We start from the raw sequence: 15690 nt of genomic DNA, 5'->3' as shown, positions 1-15690 counted from the left end.
TCTATTTAACAGTTTTGCAGTAATACTTTGTATTTCACATGGAGTTGTGCAAAATGATATTCATGTGACAGGTACACAGATTTGTGAACATCCACTATTGCTACAAAGCAATTCTTTTGAGGTAGCCACTGCAGCTAAATACTAATATGCATGTTGCATATAACTTGATGATATGTAGATGTTGCTTCCTTGCCACCTTTCCTTTAGTTGTTTCAAAATTTGAAATGAAAAATGAAGGCATTTCATGGCTACACAAAAAACCCACCAAACTATGCCTCACCTAATATCCTCTGATGGACTATAATGTACATCTACCAAGTTTATGGTGGACGTTTATGCTCTACCTTATTAGTAACATCCATTAGATTATTGCTAAAGTCTTGGCTCACTCCACTTTCCACCATTTTTAAGATGTTTGGCATCACAGCATAATTAACTTAACCTTTGGCTCCCTCACTCCACGGCTATTCTCCACCATCCTCTGTCTGCTGCTCCTGCCTGTGTCTGCTTTGTCCTTGGCCGCTGTCACACACACATGTCCAGCTTTCTGTCTCAGCCTTTTGGGCGACACACAAAATGACCAGCTTCATGAACAAAACGGAAATATATTGTTTTTATGTTTCTGCCCTGTCTAACCTTCTCATTTCCATTTTAATCAGTGTCCTGATTGGACATTGACTCTCCGGGATTGACAGTACTTGTGGAAGAATATTTAATGCAAAATGTGAGTTGCAATGACAAATCCATAACCATGACATAATGACCACAGTCCATTACAGCTCTGTCCATTTTCAAGTTGAATGATAATAAAGACCATGAATTTTCTTCTCATTACTCTGCAGTATCACCCCCAAAACATTTTGAAATGATCATTCTCACTCTGATTTGTGGCCTAATAATTTACATTTCCCTTTTAAATTTCATATTGCAACAGCACTTATACTATACAGCCTAAATCTTAAATGTTCCCCTGGATAGACAGAGTTGCCAAAGAAGCCTGCTATAATTTACAAATGATCTTTAATCTTGATTCCCAGGACTGGGTAGAAAAGTGCATGTATGCATATTTCTAAACAATATGCCGCTGGTAGGTCAGGTCTGATAAGAGTCCGGTGGGAGGAGGGAGGAACAGAAGGAGCGCGTTTGTAGACGGGAAGCTGCTCGGTGGTTTATTGTGGTGCGCACCTCCCCTCTCCATAACGCAAAGAGCTTCCTCTCGCTTTACGGAGCCTGCTTGCAATTCTTGCTCTTCATGCCAGAGTCTGCAGCTGTCTCTCTGCTGCGTCCCACTGCCGCTGTTGTCGGAAACCGTCGCCTCTCAGGACGAACTGCCGCCAGACTTTTTTTTTTTTTTCCCGTCAAGACTCAGCGCTATCCCGAAGGATATTGCAACTTTTAGACATTTTCCAACAGGAAACTGAATGAAGACACCTGACAGCGCGTAACGCCCCATCCGCGTGTTTACTGAAATCTTTGCAACTGTGAAGGCTATAGGAATGTGGAATACAAGTCTATCTCAACGGTGAGTGTTGCAGAACGTTTATCATCCTCTCTTTCTTTCGCTCTCTCACTACGTGTGTGTGTGTGTGTGTGTGTGTGTGTGTGTGTGTGTGTGTGTGTGTGTGCGTGTGCGTGCGTGCATGTGTGTGTTTGTTGGACTGCAGTAGGCGTTCAAATTAAGTTTGGAGCTTCAGTGTCGAGTCTGTGCACGACTGATCTTGAATGCAAACGCCACTTCACTTGAAACCAAATGCCTCCAGTAATCTAGCCTATTGTTTCTGTGTTCATGATTACATTCAAATACCAAATATAAGGTTAAACATCGAATATTTCCTCATCTGTCCATCCCTGTCCTGCAGTAAAACCACCTGCCTCTGCCCCTGACACCATGACCACAGATTTGAACTTGACCTCCCTGCTGAATGTCACCGATCTCCACAATCACTCAAGAGGATGTTCCCTCACCAAGACAGGCTTCCAGTTCTACTACCTGCCCACTGTTTACATCATGGTCTTCATCACGGGGCTGGTGGGCAACAGCCTGGCCATCTGGATGTTTGTGTGCCACATGAGACCGTGGAGCAGCATCTCTGTCTACATGTTCAACCTGGCCCTGGCTGACTTCTGCTACGTCCTCTCTCTGCCCTTCCTCATCTTCTACTACTTCAACAAGACGGACTGGATATTCGGGGATATTCTGTGCCGGCTACAGCGTTTTATATTCCATGTGAATCTTTACGGAAGTATTCTGTTTCTGACCTGCATCAGTGTTCACAGGTACACTGGGGTGGTGCACCCGCTCAAGTCTCTGGGTCGACTGAAGAAGAAAAGTGCAGTTATTACCAGTGTGCTGGTGTGGCTGGTGGTCGTTATAAGTATCTCCCCAATCCTTTATTATTCCAGGACGGGCTTGAAGCGTAATGCAACCATTTGTTATGACACCACCACTGAGGATGAGTTACCAGGTTATTTCATCTACAGCATGACTTTGACTGTGTTTGGGTTCTGCATCCCTTTTATTATCATATTTTGTTGCTATGGCATGATTGTCAAAGCGTTAATCTGCAATGATATGAACAACGCGCCCCTGCGGCAGAAATCAATCCACTTGGTTATCATCGTGCTCGCGGTCTTCGCCGTCTCCTACCTGCCTTTCCATGTGATGAAGAACCTCAACATGAGGGCCCGGCTGTACTTCCAGAGCCCTGACATGTGTGAGTTTAACAACCGCGTCTACGCCACCTACCAGGTGACACGCGGGCTGGCCAGCCTGAATAGCTGTGTGGATCCTATTCTTTACTTCCTGGCTGGAGATACCTTCAGGAGGAAGCTGTCACGGGCCACTAAAAAACCCTCCAGGAAGGGGGACAATGTCCTTCAGTCCAAGAGTGAGGAGACGGCACTCAACAGCCTGGCTGAGTATGTGGAGAATGGGGACAGGAAGCTGTGACAGGGCCCCTCAATGTGCCTGGTGCTGGGGGTGCGGATCCCTGTTAGCTTTAGAAAACACAACGGACTTGGTATTAAATAAATAAATGCACTGTTTAGACTGACGGCTGTATGTAGAATATACTGGACGATGGTTTATAGACCTGTAGGATAAATACTCCATTTAACCCTGTGATAACCATCGCTTGCTTGCAGCCTGTCGACGTTGATAAGCTATCGTACTGTATTGTCCTGTACATGTATTGTACTCTAAATGTTAGAGCCATCTCTCTTCATTCTTATCGAATAGCTAGCATTGCTTACACTTTGGACAAAACGAACATCATGATCAGACAAGCCGGGGGAAAATAGGTTTCCCTTCAGCTTAATTAATGCCCTGTTCATCAATTTGATCAGGAAAAATTGGACTCAGAATGGATAGCACCCTCTCTAGCCACCGAGCTGATGCTTAATCAATAGCTATTAAGCGGGCGGGAACTTGTGGTTAAGGAAGTGTACCTGGGATGGCTTTTAAAGGAAAAAAAGTAAATGCACTGAACCTGAGTTTGCTGCATGGATGTGCCATGCAGACAGTGTAATGCACTATGACCAGGGACTCTCTGCTCAGAGGGCTACCTATCACTCCTCATTTCTTTCTGCATCTATAACTGACTGTGTGAGAAATGTGGTCGAGTTTTTCATTTTGACAGCCCTGAGGTTGAGGTCTGCAACGGCTCTGTTACCACAATCTTTCTTGCCTTGTTAACCTGTTCCCTACTGAAAAATGGGAAAATAATACTTACAGTATTTTGTGTATATGATACTATAGTGAATGTTTTTTCTGAGGTGTACTGTACAGGATGTTGTGACGTTCCAGATGAATCTGTGTTGTTAACCGTTTTGTTCAAGTCAGTACCACTAATCCAGACCTTTAGTGCATGAGTCTATTATCAAATCACATCAGTGAAACACTTGCCAACCATGGCAGTTTGGAACTGCTCAACAGTTAATTGTAACATAGGGAATAATAGCTTATCAATGAGCAGAAACAGACACACACACTCGGTCACCTGCTTTGTATCTCCACCAATATTGAAGACTTTTTTTTTTGTATAAGATACCTCAAGTAAATACTGCACTGTGTTTGTGTTTTGGCAGATAATAATTGTTTTGTATCTAGTGTAGTCACTCTGGAGAAATGATTGTGGAGCTCTCTCGGTATATATTTTACCCTGGACTACATAGATGTTTGATGTCTCTACTAATACATTTGTAAATCTGTGATGTGGTCAGCTATTGTCAAGAAAGGAAGTGAATCACCTGTACAGGATATTTGGGGCCACGTGTATCTTTGTCAATAAATTTTTATATTTAAAACATGCCAGACAATGTAATAAGTCTCACATAATTCCTCTAAGATTGTGGGTAATTTTAAGTCTCTGATTTCTAGCATTTATGTCTCCGTGTTTATACCAGCTGCATGTCTTCTTAGTCAAATGTGTGCAATGTTATGTGTGAGCAAACGCTGTTGGTTTTGGAGACATTTCGTGCCGAGTTGTGTCCTCTCTCTCTCTCTCTCTCTCTCTCTCTCTCTCTCTCTCTCTCTCTCTCTCTCTCTGTGCTACTGTTGACTTTCTTTTTCAACAGAGCCAGGAGGAAGCGAGGGGACGAGGGAGGAATAAAGAGTGGCACCTTTTTCTCCTGGCTTATCCTAAGACAGCTTTTGTGTCCATCACAATGGTGTGGGGGTTATTGATGCAGACAGGGGTGTTGAGGCTGTCGCCAGGACCCCAGGGCTGCACGGTGTTGTGGGCACAGGAAACCAACCAACCCTCTTCCCCCAAACAGGGCCCATGAAGACAAACAGCTTTTGATTTCCTTGCTTTGAGGTGCAAACAGCATAGCTGGTTTTTGGCAAATGTGTGTGTTTCTCTGTGTTGGAGAGCCCGAAAGGCGAGGGAAACCTTATTCAACTAGGTAGCTGTTTCAGCCGTTATTTCCATTTGGTGGTTACTGCTTGTTGATTCATTGTCAAAGGTTGCCACTACAACATGCTCATGGACTGCAGGCAAATTAATACACATGTATATTGGTTCCTCTATGCTGTGTACACGTGATTAGATGAAAGGACGGTTGGATTCAGCCAACGCCAAATCTCGAGCCAGCGTCAGTGCTTTGGAACCCGAGTGTCAAATCTTGACTTGTTGAAAGTTGGGATGCTTGCCAGTATATCCTCCCTCCCTTTCTCAGCCACCTTTCACCTCTTTTCTCTCACATCTCATTATTCTGTATCTAGAATTAGAAAAAAAGCTTTTCTTTGCTGCATTTCACCTACTGCAGGGGAAGATTATTTGAATAAGGGTGTGGAGGAGAGAGTTCAGCAACACAGCGGAGGACCGAAGGAAGAGTTGAGTGTGAAGAGTAATGGCAGTTGTGGACAACAAAGTTTTGTGTGTGTGCGTGCTTTTCCAGAGAGGGGGCCTAACAGTATAATCACAGTCAGGACAGCTAACCTAAAATACTGAGCTTTGTTCTTGAAGATTTACAGTGGGAGCTGGGACAACCACATCCATCACAGGGGCACCATCTGCTTCAGACAAAAACTACCGCTAACCACAAAAAACAAACAGAATCAATATGTCAATGTGTGGTCCTTGGTGAGCAACATGTGATACACAGTGATGTGGTTAAGCTGCAAACTCTCGTGCATCCATCGATTCCACGTGACACTGCTGCAAAAACGATGTTGAACAACATAAACTCCCACATCATTGTTGCTGTATTATATGTAAACCTGGAGCCCTATGATACTTTCATGATACATTACACATGTTGCTTTTTGCAATGCTTAGTACCTGTAGCAAAACAGTATGCACTTATCAAGGCTTTATTTTTCTAACAGCAGTTCTGCTGTTAGAAAAATATTTTGTTCAGTGACTCTTGGTTACAGCACTGCATTACTGCTATGCTTCGATATTAACGCGTGTTTAGGCGTCAACCCAGCAACAAGCCCAGCAGCAGAGCCCTCATGGAGCATTGTTGCACATATATGGTAATGTCAGACTGTACTGATGTTGGACATTGTTGTTAACTTTTTAAAAATAAAATATAAAACACAGAAAATTTTCCCAGTAACCACACCTACATCAGCCAGGAGCCTGCTTGTGAGAGAGGATCAGACCTCAGACCAAACCCTGTGCTGGTCAGGTAAGGAGCGTTCACACCTCAATGATAGTTAAAAAAAGATTCAGGCTGTTGATGCATGCCCACAGTGCAAACAAGTTTGCCCGTGTGTGTGTATCTATGGAGCCACAGATCACACATAAGACTCTGAAGGGCCAATAATAACTGTACAGTAAACCGCAGCTCTAACCAGTAAGGCTGGGCATGCAGTTGCACACACAAACATTAATAGTCAAATTCATTAAAAGTCAATTTTACATGCCTGATGAAAGAAACTACCAGAGAATAATCTGTATGTATTGCTGCTGAATCTGATCACCCATGTGTGAAAGTGGGATGACAAATGCCTTTTTATAGATTACACAGATGATTATGTATCACTCAAACCTATTTTCCTAGTGTTCACACTGTGCAAGTCTATAGGGTTGTATAAACCTATGAGTGTGTGTTTGTAGGTATGCCAAGGAGCGTGTCTTCCTATCAACAGGAGGACTTTAAAGAGACTTTAAAGCAATCTAACCTTGATTTAGTATGTCTGCATATGAGCAGTGCTCATGAAACTCAACCCATGTAACCTATTGTTGTATATTCTTTTTCCCAGTATTGGTACATAAGTTGCAATATGATGCATCTGCTATTTTTTGCATATTTTTGTTTTTTGTCTCCAGATTTACATGAAATCTGTTGCACTCTTAAAGGTGCTATTTGAAAGTTTTGCTATAGCTACATAGCCAACATTAGAATTAGCCGCTATTTACTTACCAGTCTTGACGAGAGCTTCATCCATCGTTGCATTTACCATACGAGAGGTTATAATACGTCCTCTGAGCAGCTACCTCTTCAGACAGACTGGACGCTACGGAGACTTGCTATCGGAAAGTGACGAGACAGCCGGACAGGGCTGGAGCTAGCTGGTTAGCTTGCTAACTTAAGTAGAAGAAAAGAAGTGATAGAAACAGAAATGAAACAAGGGGGTTGTTTTCCACATCTGGAGGAAGCTCTTGGCGAGTAAAGAAATGAGGTTTAATACTGAACTTGCAACATTTCTTTTTGACTGGCTGTTAATGCTATCCCTGGTTATGTAGTATTGGCAGAACTTACAAATAGGTCCTTTCACATCATGTGCAAACCAGTGGTAGACGTTAACTACGGTGACTCAAGTATTGCTCTGAAGTACAATTGTGAGGTACTTGTAATATAGTATTTTAATGACATGTTACTTTGTATTCTTACTCCGCTACATTAAATAATTGTGGCTAAAGATAATTACAGTTACTGAGTATATACAATACATTTCATCATTATACAGCAAATTAAACCTCACTCAACAGTAGCCTATATAAGATTGGTTAAAAGTAGCTCAACTAAAGTCAGCTGCAACATTAAACTGCTGTTTAGATCTTAATGCAGTCATAATAGTAATAATGATAATAATCCCATACTATTATGTGAAATGATGTTCTACTATAAGTAGCCATTTGCAAATGTTGAGTACATTTATACTTGAAGTACATTTTGCTGATAATACTGACACATTTTTAAAGTGCAAAACTGAAGTAAATTTGTTATGCATTATTTGTAATCAAGTATGTTTTGATAGTGGAGTGTTTTACTCAAGTAAAGGACTTGAATACTTCTTTAACCACTGTAAGCAACAATAAAAACATTCGGCATGAAAATAATTACCAGGCACTGTATTTGCAAATTTACCAAACTAACACAAGTTAATAAAAGTAAGAAGATTTTTTGTAAACATTTCAGTTGAATTGGATTATCCAATCGTGACCATGCATTTTGTTGTGTTTTAATGTCAACATCAACAGTGCCACTGTCCACAACAATACTGACAAGATCGGAATAAAAACATATACGTATACAGAATGAATGATGTGCTATGAAAAGTAGCAATGGCCTAAGGTGAGTTTGCTTTTGACAGTAAAAGCTATTTGAAATGAGACAAGTGTCCTTGATGCAATATATTTATGGTCGCCTCTGGCACTGGCCTGCTTTGACACCATGAAATTACTTCACGTTCATCATATTGTCAGACATACATGTTTGAGTGCTAAAGCCAAATACAGGCTTTGTATGATGACACTTGTGTGATGAAAAGATACGTTCTTCGCTCTGTTACTGTACAGATGCTGTAAGCATAACAACAAATGGCTACTGTCATTATTTTCAACTGCATGGTTTATTGTAATGTCATGCTTATGGTTTGGACTGCTGCAAGTATAAATATTATTATATTGTATTGTATATAAGATGTGCAAGGATTAGATGGCTTGGACTGGAAGAAGAAGAGGAAGAGGGAGAGGGTGTGTGAGATGGAGCATGGGCTGTCATATTTTGGTTGTCATAAGTTTGTGATCAATATCTGTGCGGCCACTCCTGTCTGGCTTCTTCTTGATTTTCTGCTGCTTCCTGGCGTTGTCATCGATCAATTTGAACGATCGGCTTACTGGCTGACATCCACAAACCTACGTCTTTGATTTTACACAATGGGGTCACAAAGCAGTTTAACCTTATCCGAGAGGAAGATATCTGAGGGTCTAAATGTGGTTTGGCTTGTTCGATGTTGAATCAAAATTAAAAGTTATTTTGATATTCATCCTATAGGTTTTGTGCAATATACGTTTGGTAAAAAGGTAAAGCTGGTACTATTTCTCACAGGATATAGCTCTGCAAACACAGCTGGGCGGCAAGAGCGTTGTCAGAGTGCAGATGGGCTGGCCTGTCTGATAAGAATTATGAGATATGAAGTGTAGCTCTGAAATGAACTGAGGCTAAATAAAAGGGTGCCTGCTGCTTGGAAGGATAGGCAGGAGAAATGATAAGGCAAGGTGTGAGAACACAAGTAGCTGAGAACTGGGGCGATACCAAATGTGCATAGATAGTAGGCATAGAAAAAACCCTCAGGAGAAAGACAAAAGAAACACAAAGATAGAAAAAAGAGAGTTAACAATAAAAGGCCACATAAGTTGACTTAGACCAGTGGTAGCATATGTTCTATACAGATAGATACATACATACATGTAATGAAATGCTGAGAGGTTTTTGTGAAGTAAAGGTAACAAAGACTTGCTTAATGTAGCAGGTTTGGCGAATCACATCAGTAACTGCACAGGCTTCTGCATGTTCTGCTGCTCTGCCCTTCAGTTCATATCATCTGTCTATTGTCTAATGTCTGCTTTTCTTTTCTCTAGACTTGATAGGTAGAATATGTTTATTTTCTATGTCCATACATACATGTATACATATACACAAGTATAATATATAATGGTGACCTGTCCAGGTTGTACCCCACTGGGATTGACTCCACCCCCCCCCCGCAACCCTATAAGGATAAGCAGTATAGATAATGGATGGAGATATATACATATATATATATGTGTGTTTGTATGTGTGTGTGTGTGTGTGTGTGTGTGTGTGTGTGTGTGTGTGTGTAAAAACTAAGGACCATTCATAATGAAGTCAAAAACTTAAGAGTTTTAAGAAATACTTTTAATAAAATCATCAAACAAACTCCCACAACTATGTCAGAATGAAATCTATACAAAGGGCCTAACTGGAAGGCCCTGCTGTGAAGACAGCTCTAACAAAAGAGAGAGGACATTTTTTTTAAATTATGAAACAAGCTCCACTTTGCCTGCAGCTTGTCTGCAAGTTGTGAAACTACTGAGGGTGATGAGCTATGCACTCCACTGAGAGTCCAATGCTTTTATTAGCTGGCAACCTGTCAGTCTGCTCACTGCCCTGCTGTGTGGTGCATGATAAATCTCTTAAGACTAAAGTTTATGCACCGGTAGATTACTTCCACCGCTCCGTACTAACGGTGTCTTAGCGTGTGTGTTACAGAGAGTGGGAATAAACTTGTGTTCTAAGAAAGGAAAGGGCTTTGCAGCAAGCTGTGTGTAGGCATATCTATATATACAGTACTTATAAATAATGGAAACATAACCATATATGAAGTCTGAGTAAGAAGCAGGGTCATTATTCGCCTTCACAGGTTCACTCCTCCTCAACAGGTTTTGGTTTGCTGTCAGGCAGGTCCTGAGCTGTGTGTGGTGGGATAGACATAAACCTCTGTTTCTGTAAGGGATTACAACCTCCCATGAAGGATCATTTTTGTTTAGATCTGGCTCGAGTGGCGTTTATGAAACTGCTCTTGAGTTTGTTCAGCAGTATTTATGGGCCCATTATCATCTTAAAATGTTTCTTAAGGAAACTACTAGAAGTTTAGGAATCGATTGCATGCTATAGGCCTACCTTGGTGTATTTTCTCAATTTTAGATCTATTATTCCAGCAACACACAGTGCCCTGTACAACACTGAACAAACTCAAACACTTGGAGCACTGCTTATATTTAATCTATCTACTCCCTGGCTGTAGAGTGAAGAAGAAGCAAAAGGGCATGAGAACTCATATCTTCTCATGAAAGTACTACAAGTGTTGTTTTCGTTTAAAGTGCAGCCACAAACAAATCTAAACATTTTGAAATTCTTTCTCTGTCTCTACACTGTTTCAAAGGATTGGTGAATGTGTTCACAACAAATGCCATATTCGTTTGTTTCTGCATGTTTAATGCAATTAAACAATGTAATCCGCACATATTTGTGCATGCCTTCTAAATACTAATTATGCACAACAGCAACAGGCATGGCAGGAAGTCAGAATCCACAGGTGCAGTCTGCTGAACTTGTGATGACACTGGACAGTAAATAAGTGTGTATTTCCTGATACTTCAAGATGGTAACATGTTTGATTTTATCATGTATGTTTTATAAAAACAAACAAAATCAATCAATCTCTTCCCTTACATAGAGTGACCTCTCTACACCATGGCTCAGAAAAGGCAGAAAAGGGTGTAGCCTTTAACTAAATGCTTTGCAACATCCTGGAGGAGTCAACTGCTGGTTAAAAAAAAAAAAAAGTCAAAATGTCAGTATCACATAGAACTTTAATGCCAACTAATTTTAAAAGCTGATAAAGTCTTAAAATATTAGCGAAGGGCTAAGAAAATCCATTGCAATCTAATTAAAAATGGCAGCTTTGAAAATTCATATGAAAAAGCAGTGATAGCAGATCTCTTTTAAAGCTGACACGTGGTGCTAATTGGCATTTAACTTTGCCTTTGTATTTTTGATTTAGCTACTTCAAAGTTAATTAATCTCTTCTTTTTAATTCTATGTCTCCATTATCTTGTCTCTTTTCCCCTCCTCATACTGTATGTGTGTGTGCGCTGTAGATTCCTGCACAGTTACAGTATATCTGTAAACTGTTACCTCATACAGTATGTTCTTCCTGTTCTGGCCCAGGATTGTTAATGATCCACCACAGATAAAACTGCCTTATCAACAATCTTACCTCCAGTGGGAGGGGTGTTAGGCAGAGATGCACCTTGCAGGTGACTCGGGTGCTCTTTTATTGCTGCTGCTCTATTGGTTTAGGTGTGTTTAAAGCATAAAATGTGCCATTGGTTTCTCCATTAAATTCAAATCAAGATATGATTTCCTCAGCCTCCTCGTCCAGAAATGAAGTCTGAAATGTAATAAGAAATGGTATTTAAAACGCAACAACACAAATTAAACCAAAATGATTTTCACTCTTCAGGTTCAATTTCTTCTTGCACCGTATCTTTTCTCTACGTCAGCCATACTTTCTTCGAATTCTACTCACACACGCACAAATGCATTCACAAATATTAACGAACCCCCCACACACACACAAATGCATCTACGCTCCGCATACGCACACACTCCTCCATTATCCATTAGCAGACAGAGACGATCAGCAGGGGAGTGCATTCCCCTGTCAAGAAAATAGCTGACAAAACATTTCACCCTCGAAAACTGCTGCACTGACACCTACATACAAATCCAGAGTGTGAGCGCTAATCAAAGAAAGACACAAAAACACCCTGACAAAATTAAATTTGTATTTTCTATATTCAACACGTGCTTTGTGTTACCAATTTCACCTCTGACCTCTCCCTCTTGACCATTAATTCACCTCCCCTTCCCTGACCTCCTCCAGTGATTAGTTGCTCTCTCTGCAGACACCTCCCCTTCCTACTTCTCCTTTCCTCTTTTCTCTCCCCCTCTAGCCTTGTTGTTTAGATTCTATTATCCTGTGCTGCTTGGCTGCCTCACCCTATTAATCCTAGCAGTTCAGTGTGTGTGTGTGTGTGTGTGTGTGTGTGTGTGGATGTCTAAACTAAAAGTGGTGCCAGTGTGAGAATGTTGTGGTCACTGAATGTCTGTGGATGATTAATGGTCTGGGTTAGGTGAGGTGAAAAATGGCAACACACACAGACACATGCACCAACCCACAAACAGACACTTTCATACACACAGACTTACCTCGCAGGTGTCCTGCTAATATCTTGTCTGGAGGGGTTCATCTGTCTGGACGGAAAAAACATTCTGGAGCAAGGTTGTGTCTCTCTGACTGGACTGTTTCGAGAGGGAAGTGAAATGGGGATGTAGTGAAAATGGAGGGGAAGTGATGCTCTTTAAAAGGAGCTGTGGATCATTTAAGAGGAATATAATTGTGAAACTACTATTGCTAACAGTAACGGATTAAATTGGGGTGGAACATAAGTGTGACAGTTAAGAGAAAACCGCTAAACAACTGTAACAACTGTAACTGAATAGTGGTTGTACTGTTTTTGCTTGTACGCCACTTTTGTTTTCTGTGATTGTGATTCCCCTCTGAGCTAATACATGTGTGTGTACGCTTGTGTGTGTGTGTGTGTATCTGTAAGCTGATCCACTTGTCCTGGATTCCCTGCTAAACTTAGCCAAGTGACTGTGGTTGAGATTGAGTGGTCATCAGTACGGATCACTGAGCGGATTTTGACCGTGACCGAGCACTTTTGTCTGGGTATAGGAGGCCTGAGTACCTGTTGCTTCAGCCTGCTGATCTCACACCACATGAACGCACCAGTCAAATGAATATTGATCCAATGGGGGGGACAGGGGTGGGTGGCTACACTTGTGAGTCACACAAGCTGGAGTTGTGCATGTTTTCACACTGTTATGGCTTATTGGCGCACTTGAATAAAACAGAGCTATTTTTAATGTTATTAGTAACAGTAACTGTGCTTTTCTTATCATGCCAAGTCAAATAAAAAGGCCTATGGTGGCCAGAGGGTGAGAAAACAATGCAAACAATTTCATCAGCTTTGTTAATGTTAAACCCAGGAAATGCAGTTGGTTATCGTGTGTTAATGACCCTTGGTCAAATCACTGATTTAGACTCATGCAGGTGTATAACAGAAACATTTATGTCAGTGAAACACCTGCACCGCAACAAATCTTCCAGCATAAACAACCATATAGGTCACTTGTCCCAACCATCAGATATGAGCCATAACAGTAATAAACACAGGGATAAGGTTGTGGAATGGTAATGGTATGATTAGGTTTAGGCACAAACCCGTCCATCAACCCCAACTTTCTCCTAATATGAACTTTGTCGCTCCTTATACTACGTCAGCTGACTTCCTCCTTTGACCTTGTCATAATTACTACAGTTGCTAGAGGTTGCCTAACAATACAACATTAAAACTGGTGGCAATAACCAGCTTGCATATTTGCATAGTTTGTGTTTTTTTCTGTATTGTGTATTATACTATACTGAAATACCAAATACCAAGTGATCTTAAAGAGAGTTAGAAATGACACAATCAAACTCTTACCCTTATTAACACCCTATCCTCCTAATTTATTTCATTTAGATGCTGGTGGTAATATATTGTCACGCTGTCATGATGAAGACTGTGAAAAGGTTGAAAGCCTTGGGAAAATCTGGTAAGTGGACACTCAGTTGGGATTATTTTATCAACTGGCTAAATGATACAGCTACTGAGCTCTCATGTCAACGGATCTAATGCTGTTCTGAGCACACTCCATCTGCTGTAGAAGACCATGTAATATGACTAAAATCTTAGGATCGTCAAACTGTTTTTTTGTGGATTACTTGCAGCCATTAAAGGAAATGTTTGACATTTTGGGAAATACACCTACCATTTTGCCGAGAGTTTGATGGAAAGATTGATAGGCCTACCACTCTCGTGTTCTGTCCATTAAATATGAAGGTAAAGCTAGGAGACTGTTAGCTTAGTTTAGCATAAAGACTGGAAACATGGGAAACAGCAGACTGCATGGTTACTTCACAGTGATGGCATGACTGCAGGGGGTCACTGCACTAGGGCAGAATAGTCTCGCACATAAACTCTTGTTACACCACAACTTGTGGTTCTTACACTTTTGGTTTTGTAACAACTTAATTAACAGCGTAATTTTAGTAGCTTTGAACAAAGGCTAGTTGTGCTGCTCTGCTTCACATCTTTATGCTAAGCTACTTTAACTGCTCCTGTCTGGGGTTTCATATCAAGCACATACACATGAATGTGGTATTGATCTTTTTATCTGACTCTTGGCATGAAAGCTAAAATAAGCATATTTCCAACAGAAGAGAAAAAGGAGAGATTTAAGGATATTCAATAGGGTTTTGTCATTTTAGACTAGACTAAAAATGCTCATGAGAAAAGACACCCTTCAGCACACAAATGCCTTTTCCTTAATATTGTGAACATGTCTTAAATGTCATCCAAGCACTTGCTGCATTGGCGGAAGAATATAAGGTGAGAAGTCAGTTACTTTATTTGTGTCTATTCGAAGTCTTCCGTGAAACCCCAGCGGACCCCAGAGCCTTTCCAATTCCAATTCCAATTTAGCAGATTGTGTGTCTGTGTGTGTGTGTGTGTGTGTGTATGTGTGTGTGTGTGTGTGTGGAGTGGGTTAGAGGAAGCTCGCACAGACGCACACATACACACACCTCCTTTTTTAATGGATGAATTGCTCCCATTGTGTTAGCAGCAGCAGTAATTACGTTGCTGCTGGGATTCTGTCATTTTTTTTTCTCCGGCCACCACACTGAACCATGGAAGTTACGTTCCCCCAGTATGTCATCTGGTTGTGACAAGAATATTTACATCTGCCTGAGGACTTTACAAAACTGCTGTAGCCTCCCGCGCCAACCTTCAAGCTCCAAACCATGAAAAGAACACTCTCGCTCACAGCACTTCTCATTATTTTGAACTTCCCCCATCAGCTTCAGTGAGGAAGTGAAAATGTCAGACTCTTCTCTGTGATGATGAGGGCTGCTGTGACTCTCAACCCTAAACTTTAACCCCCAGCAGCCAACTGTGGTGGACTGGGTAGAACTGTATGTATTATTAATGATGGCCAAATTCCACACATGAAAGGCTGGCATTGTGGGCTGGATGAAAGACCCTGTGTCTACTCTATCTCAGCCACACTGTTTCTATCTATTTACTACTTCTTCTTTCTGTTTTCTGCTCTCTGTCTTGCCTTACATCATGTATTCTCCAGCTCTCCTTTTTTTTCAATTCATTTTGTAATTAGTTCGGTTGAAAAGTTATATGTCATAGTTTCAATGACTCTATCGGTTTCTCTCCAGACTGTTCCAGCTTTGTTGGTGAACATAATGGTGTTTTGTCTTTTGTCTTCATTCTTTCTGCAGTTTGAACAATACTGAATTCTCATCCA

At 41.1% G+C, this 15690-nt stretch overlaps 1 protein-coding gene across 1 annotated transcript; it reads left to right on the top strand.

The window, feature by feature from the left end:
- Nucleotides 1–1210: 1210 nt before the first annotated feature.
- Nucleotides 1211–4308, top strand: p2ry1 (purinergic receptor P2Y1). Its single transcript, XM_022768972.1, has 2 exons — nucleotides 1211–1522; nucleotides 1860–4308. The coding sequence occupies exon 2, from the start codon at nucleotides 1889–1891 to the stop codon at nucleotides 2948–2950; it is 1062 nt and encodes a 353-aa protein (XP_022624693.1). The 5' UTR covers nucleotides 1211–1522; nucleotides 1860–1888; the 3' UTR covers nucleotides 2951–4308.
- The last annotated feature ends 11382 nt before the right edge of the window (nucleotides 4309–15690 follow it).

Source organism: Seriola dumerili, unplaced genomic scaffold, assembly GCF_002260705.1.
Source record: "Seriola dumerili isolate Sdu_G_001 unplaced genomic scaffold, Sdu_1.0 BDQW01001995.1, whole genome shotgun sequence".
NCBI lineage: Eukaryota > Metazoa > Chordata > Actinopteri > Carangiformes > Carangidae > Seriola > Seriola dumerili.
The sequence above is the reverse complement of the archived record's forward strand: the minus strand, read 5'-3'. Positions and strand labels throughout refer to the sequence as shown.

Coding starts and splice junctions, on each gene's coding strand:
- p2ry1 (XM_022768972.1), top strand. CDS start 1,889: ATGACCACAGATTTGAACTTGACCTCCCTGCTGAATGTCACCGATCTC.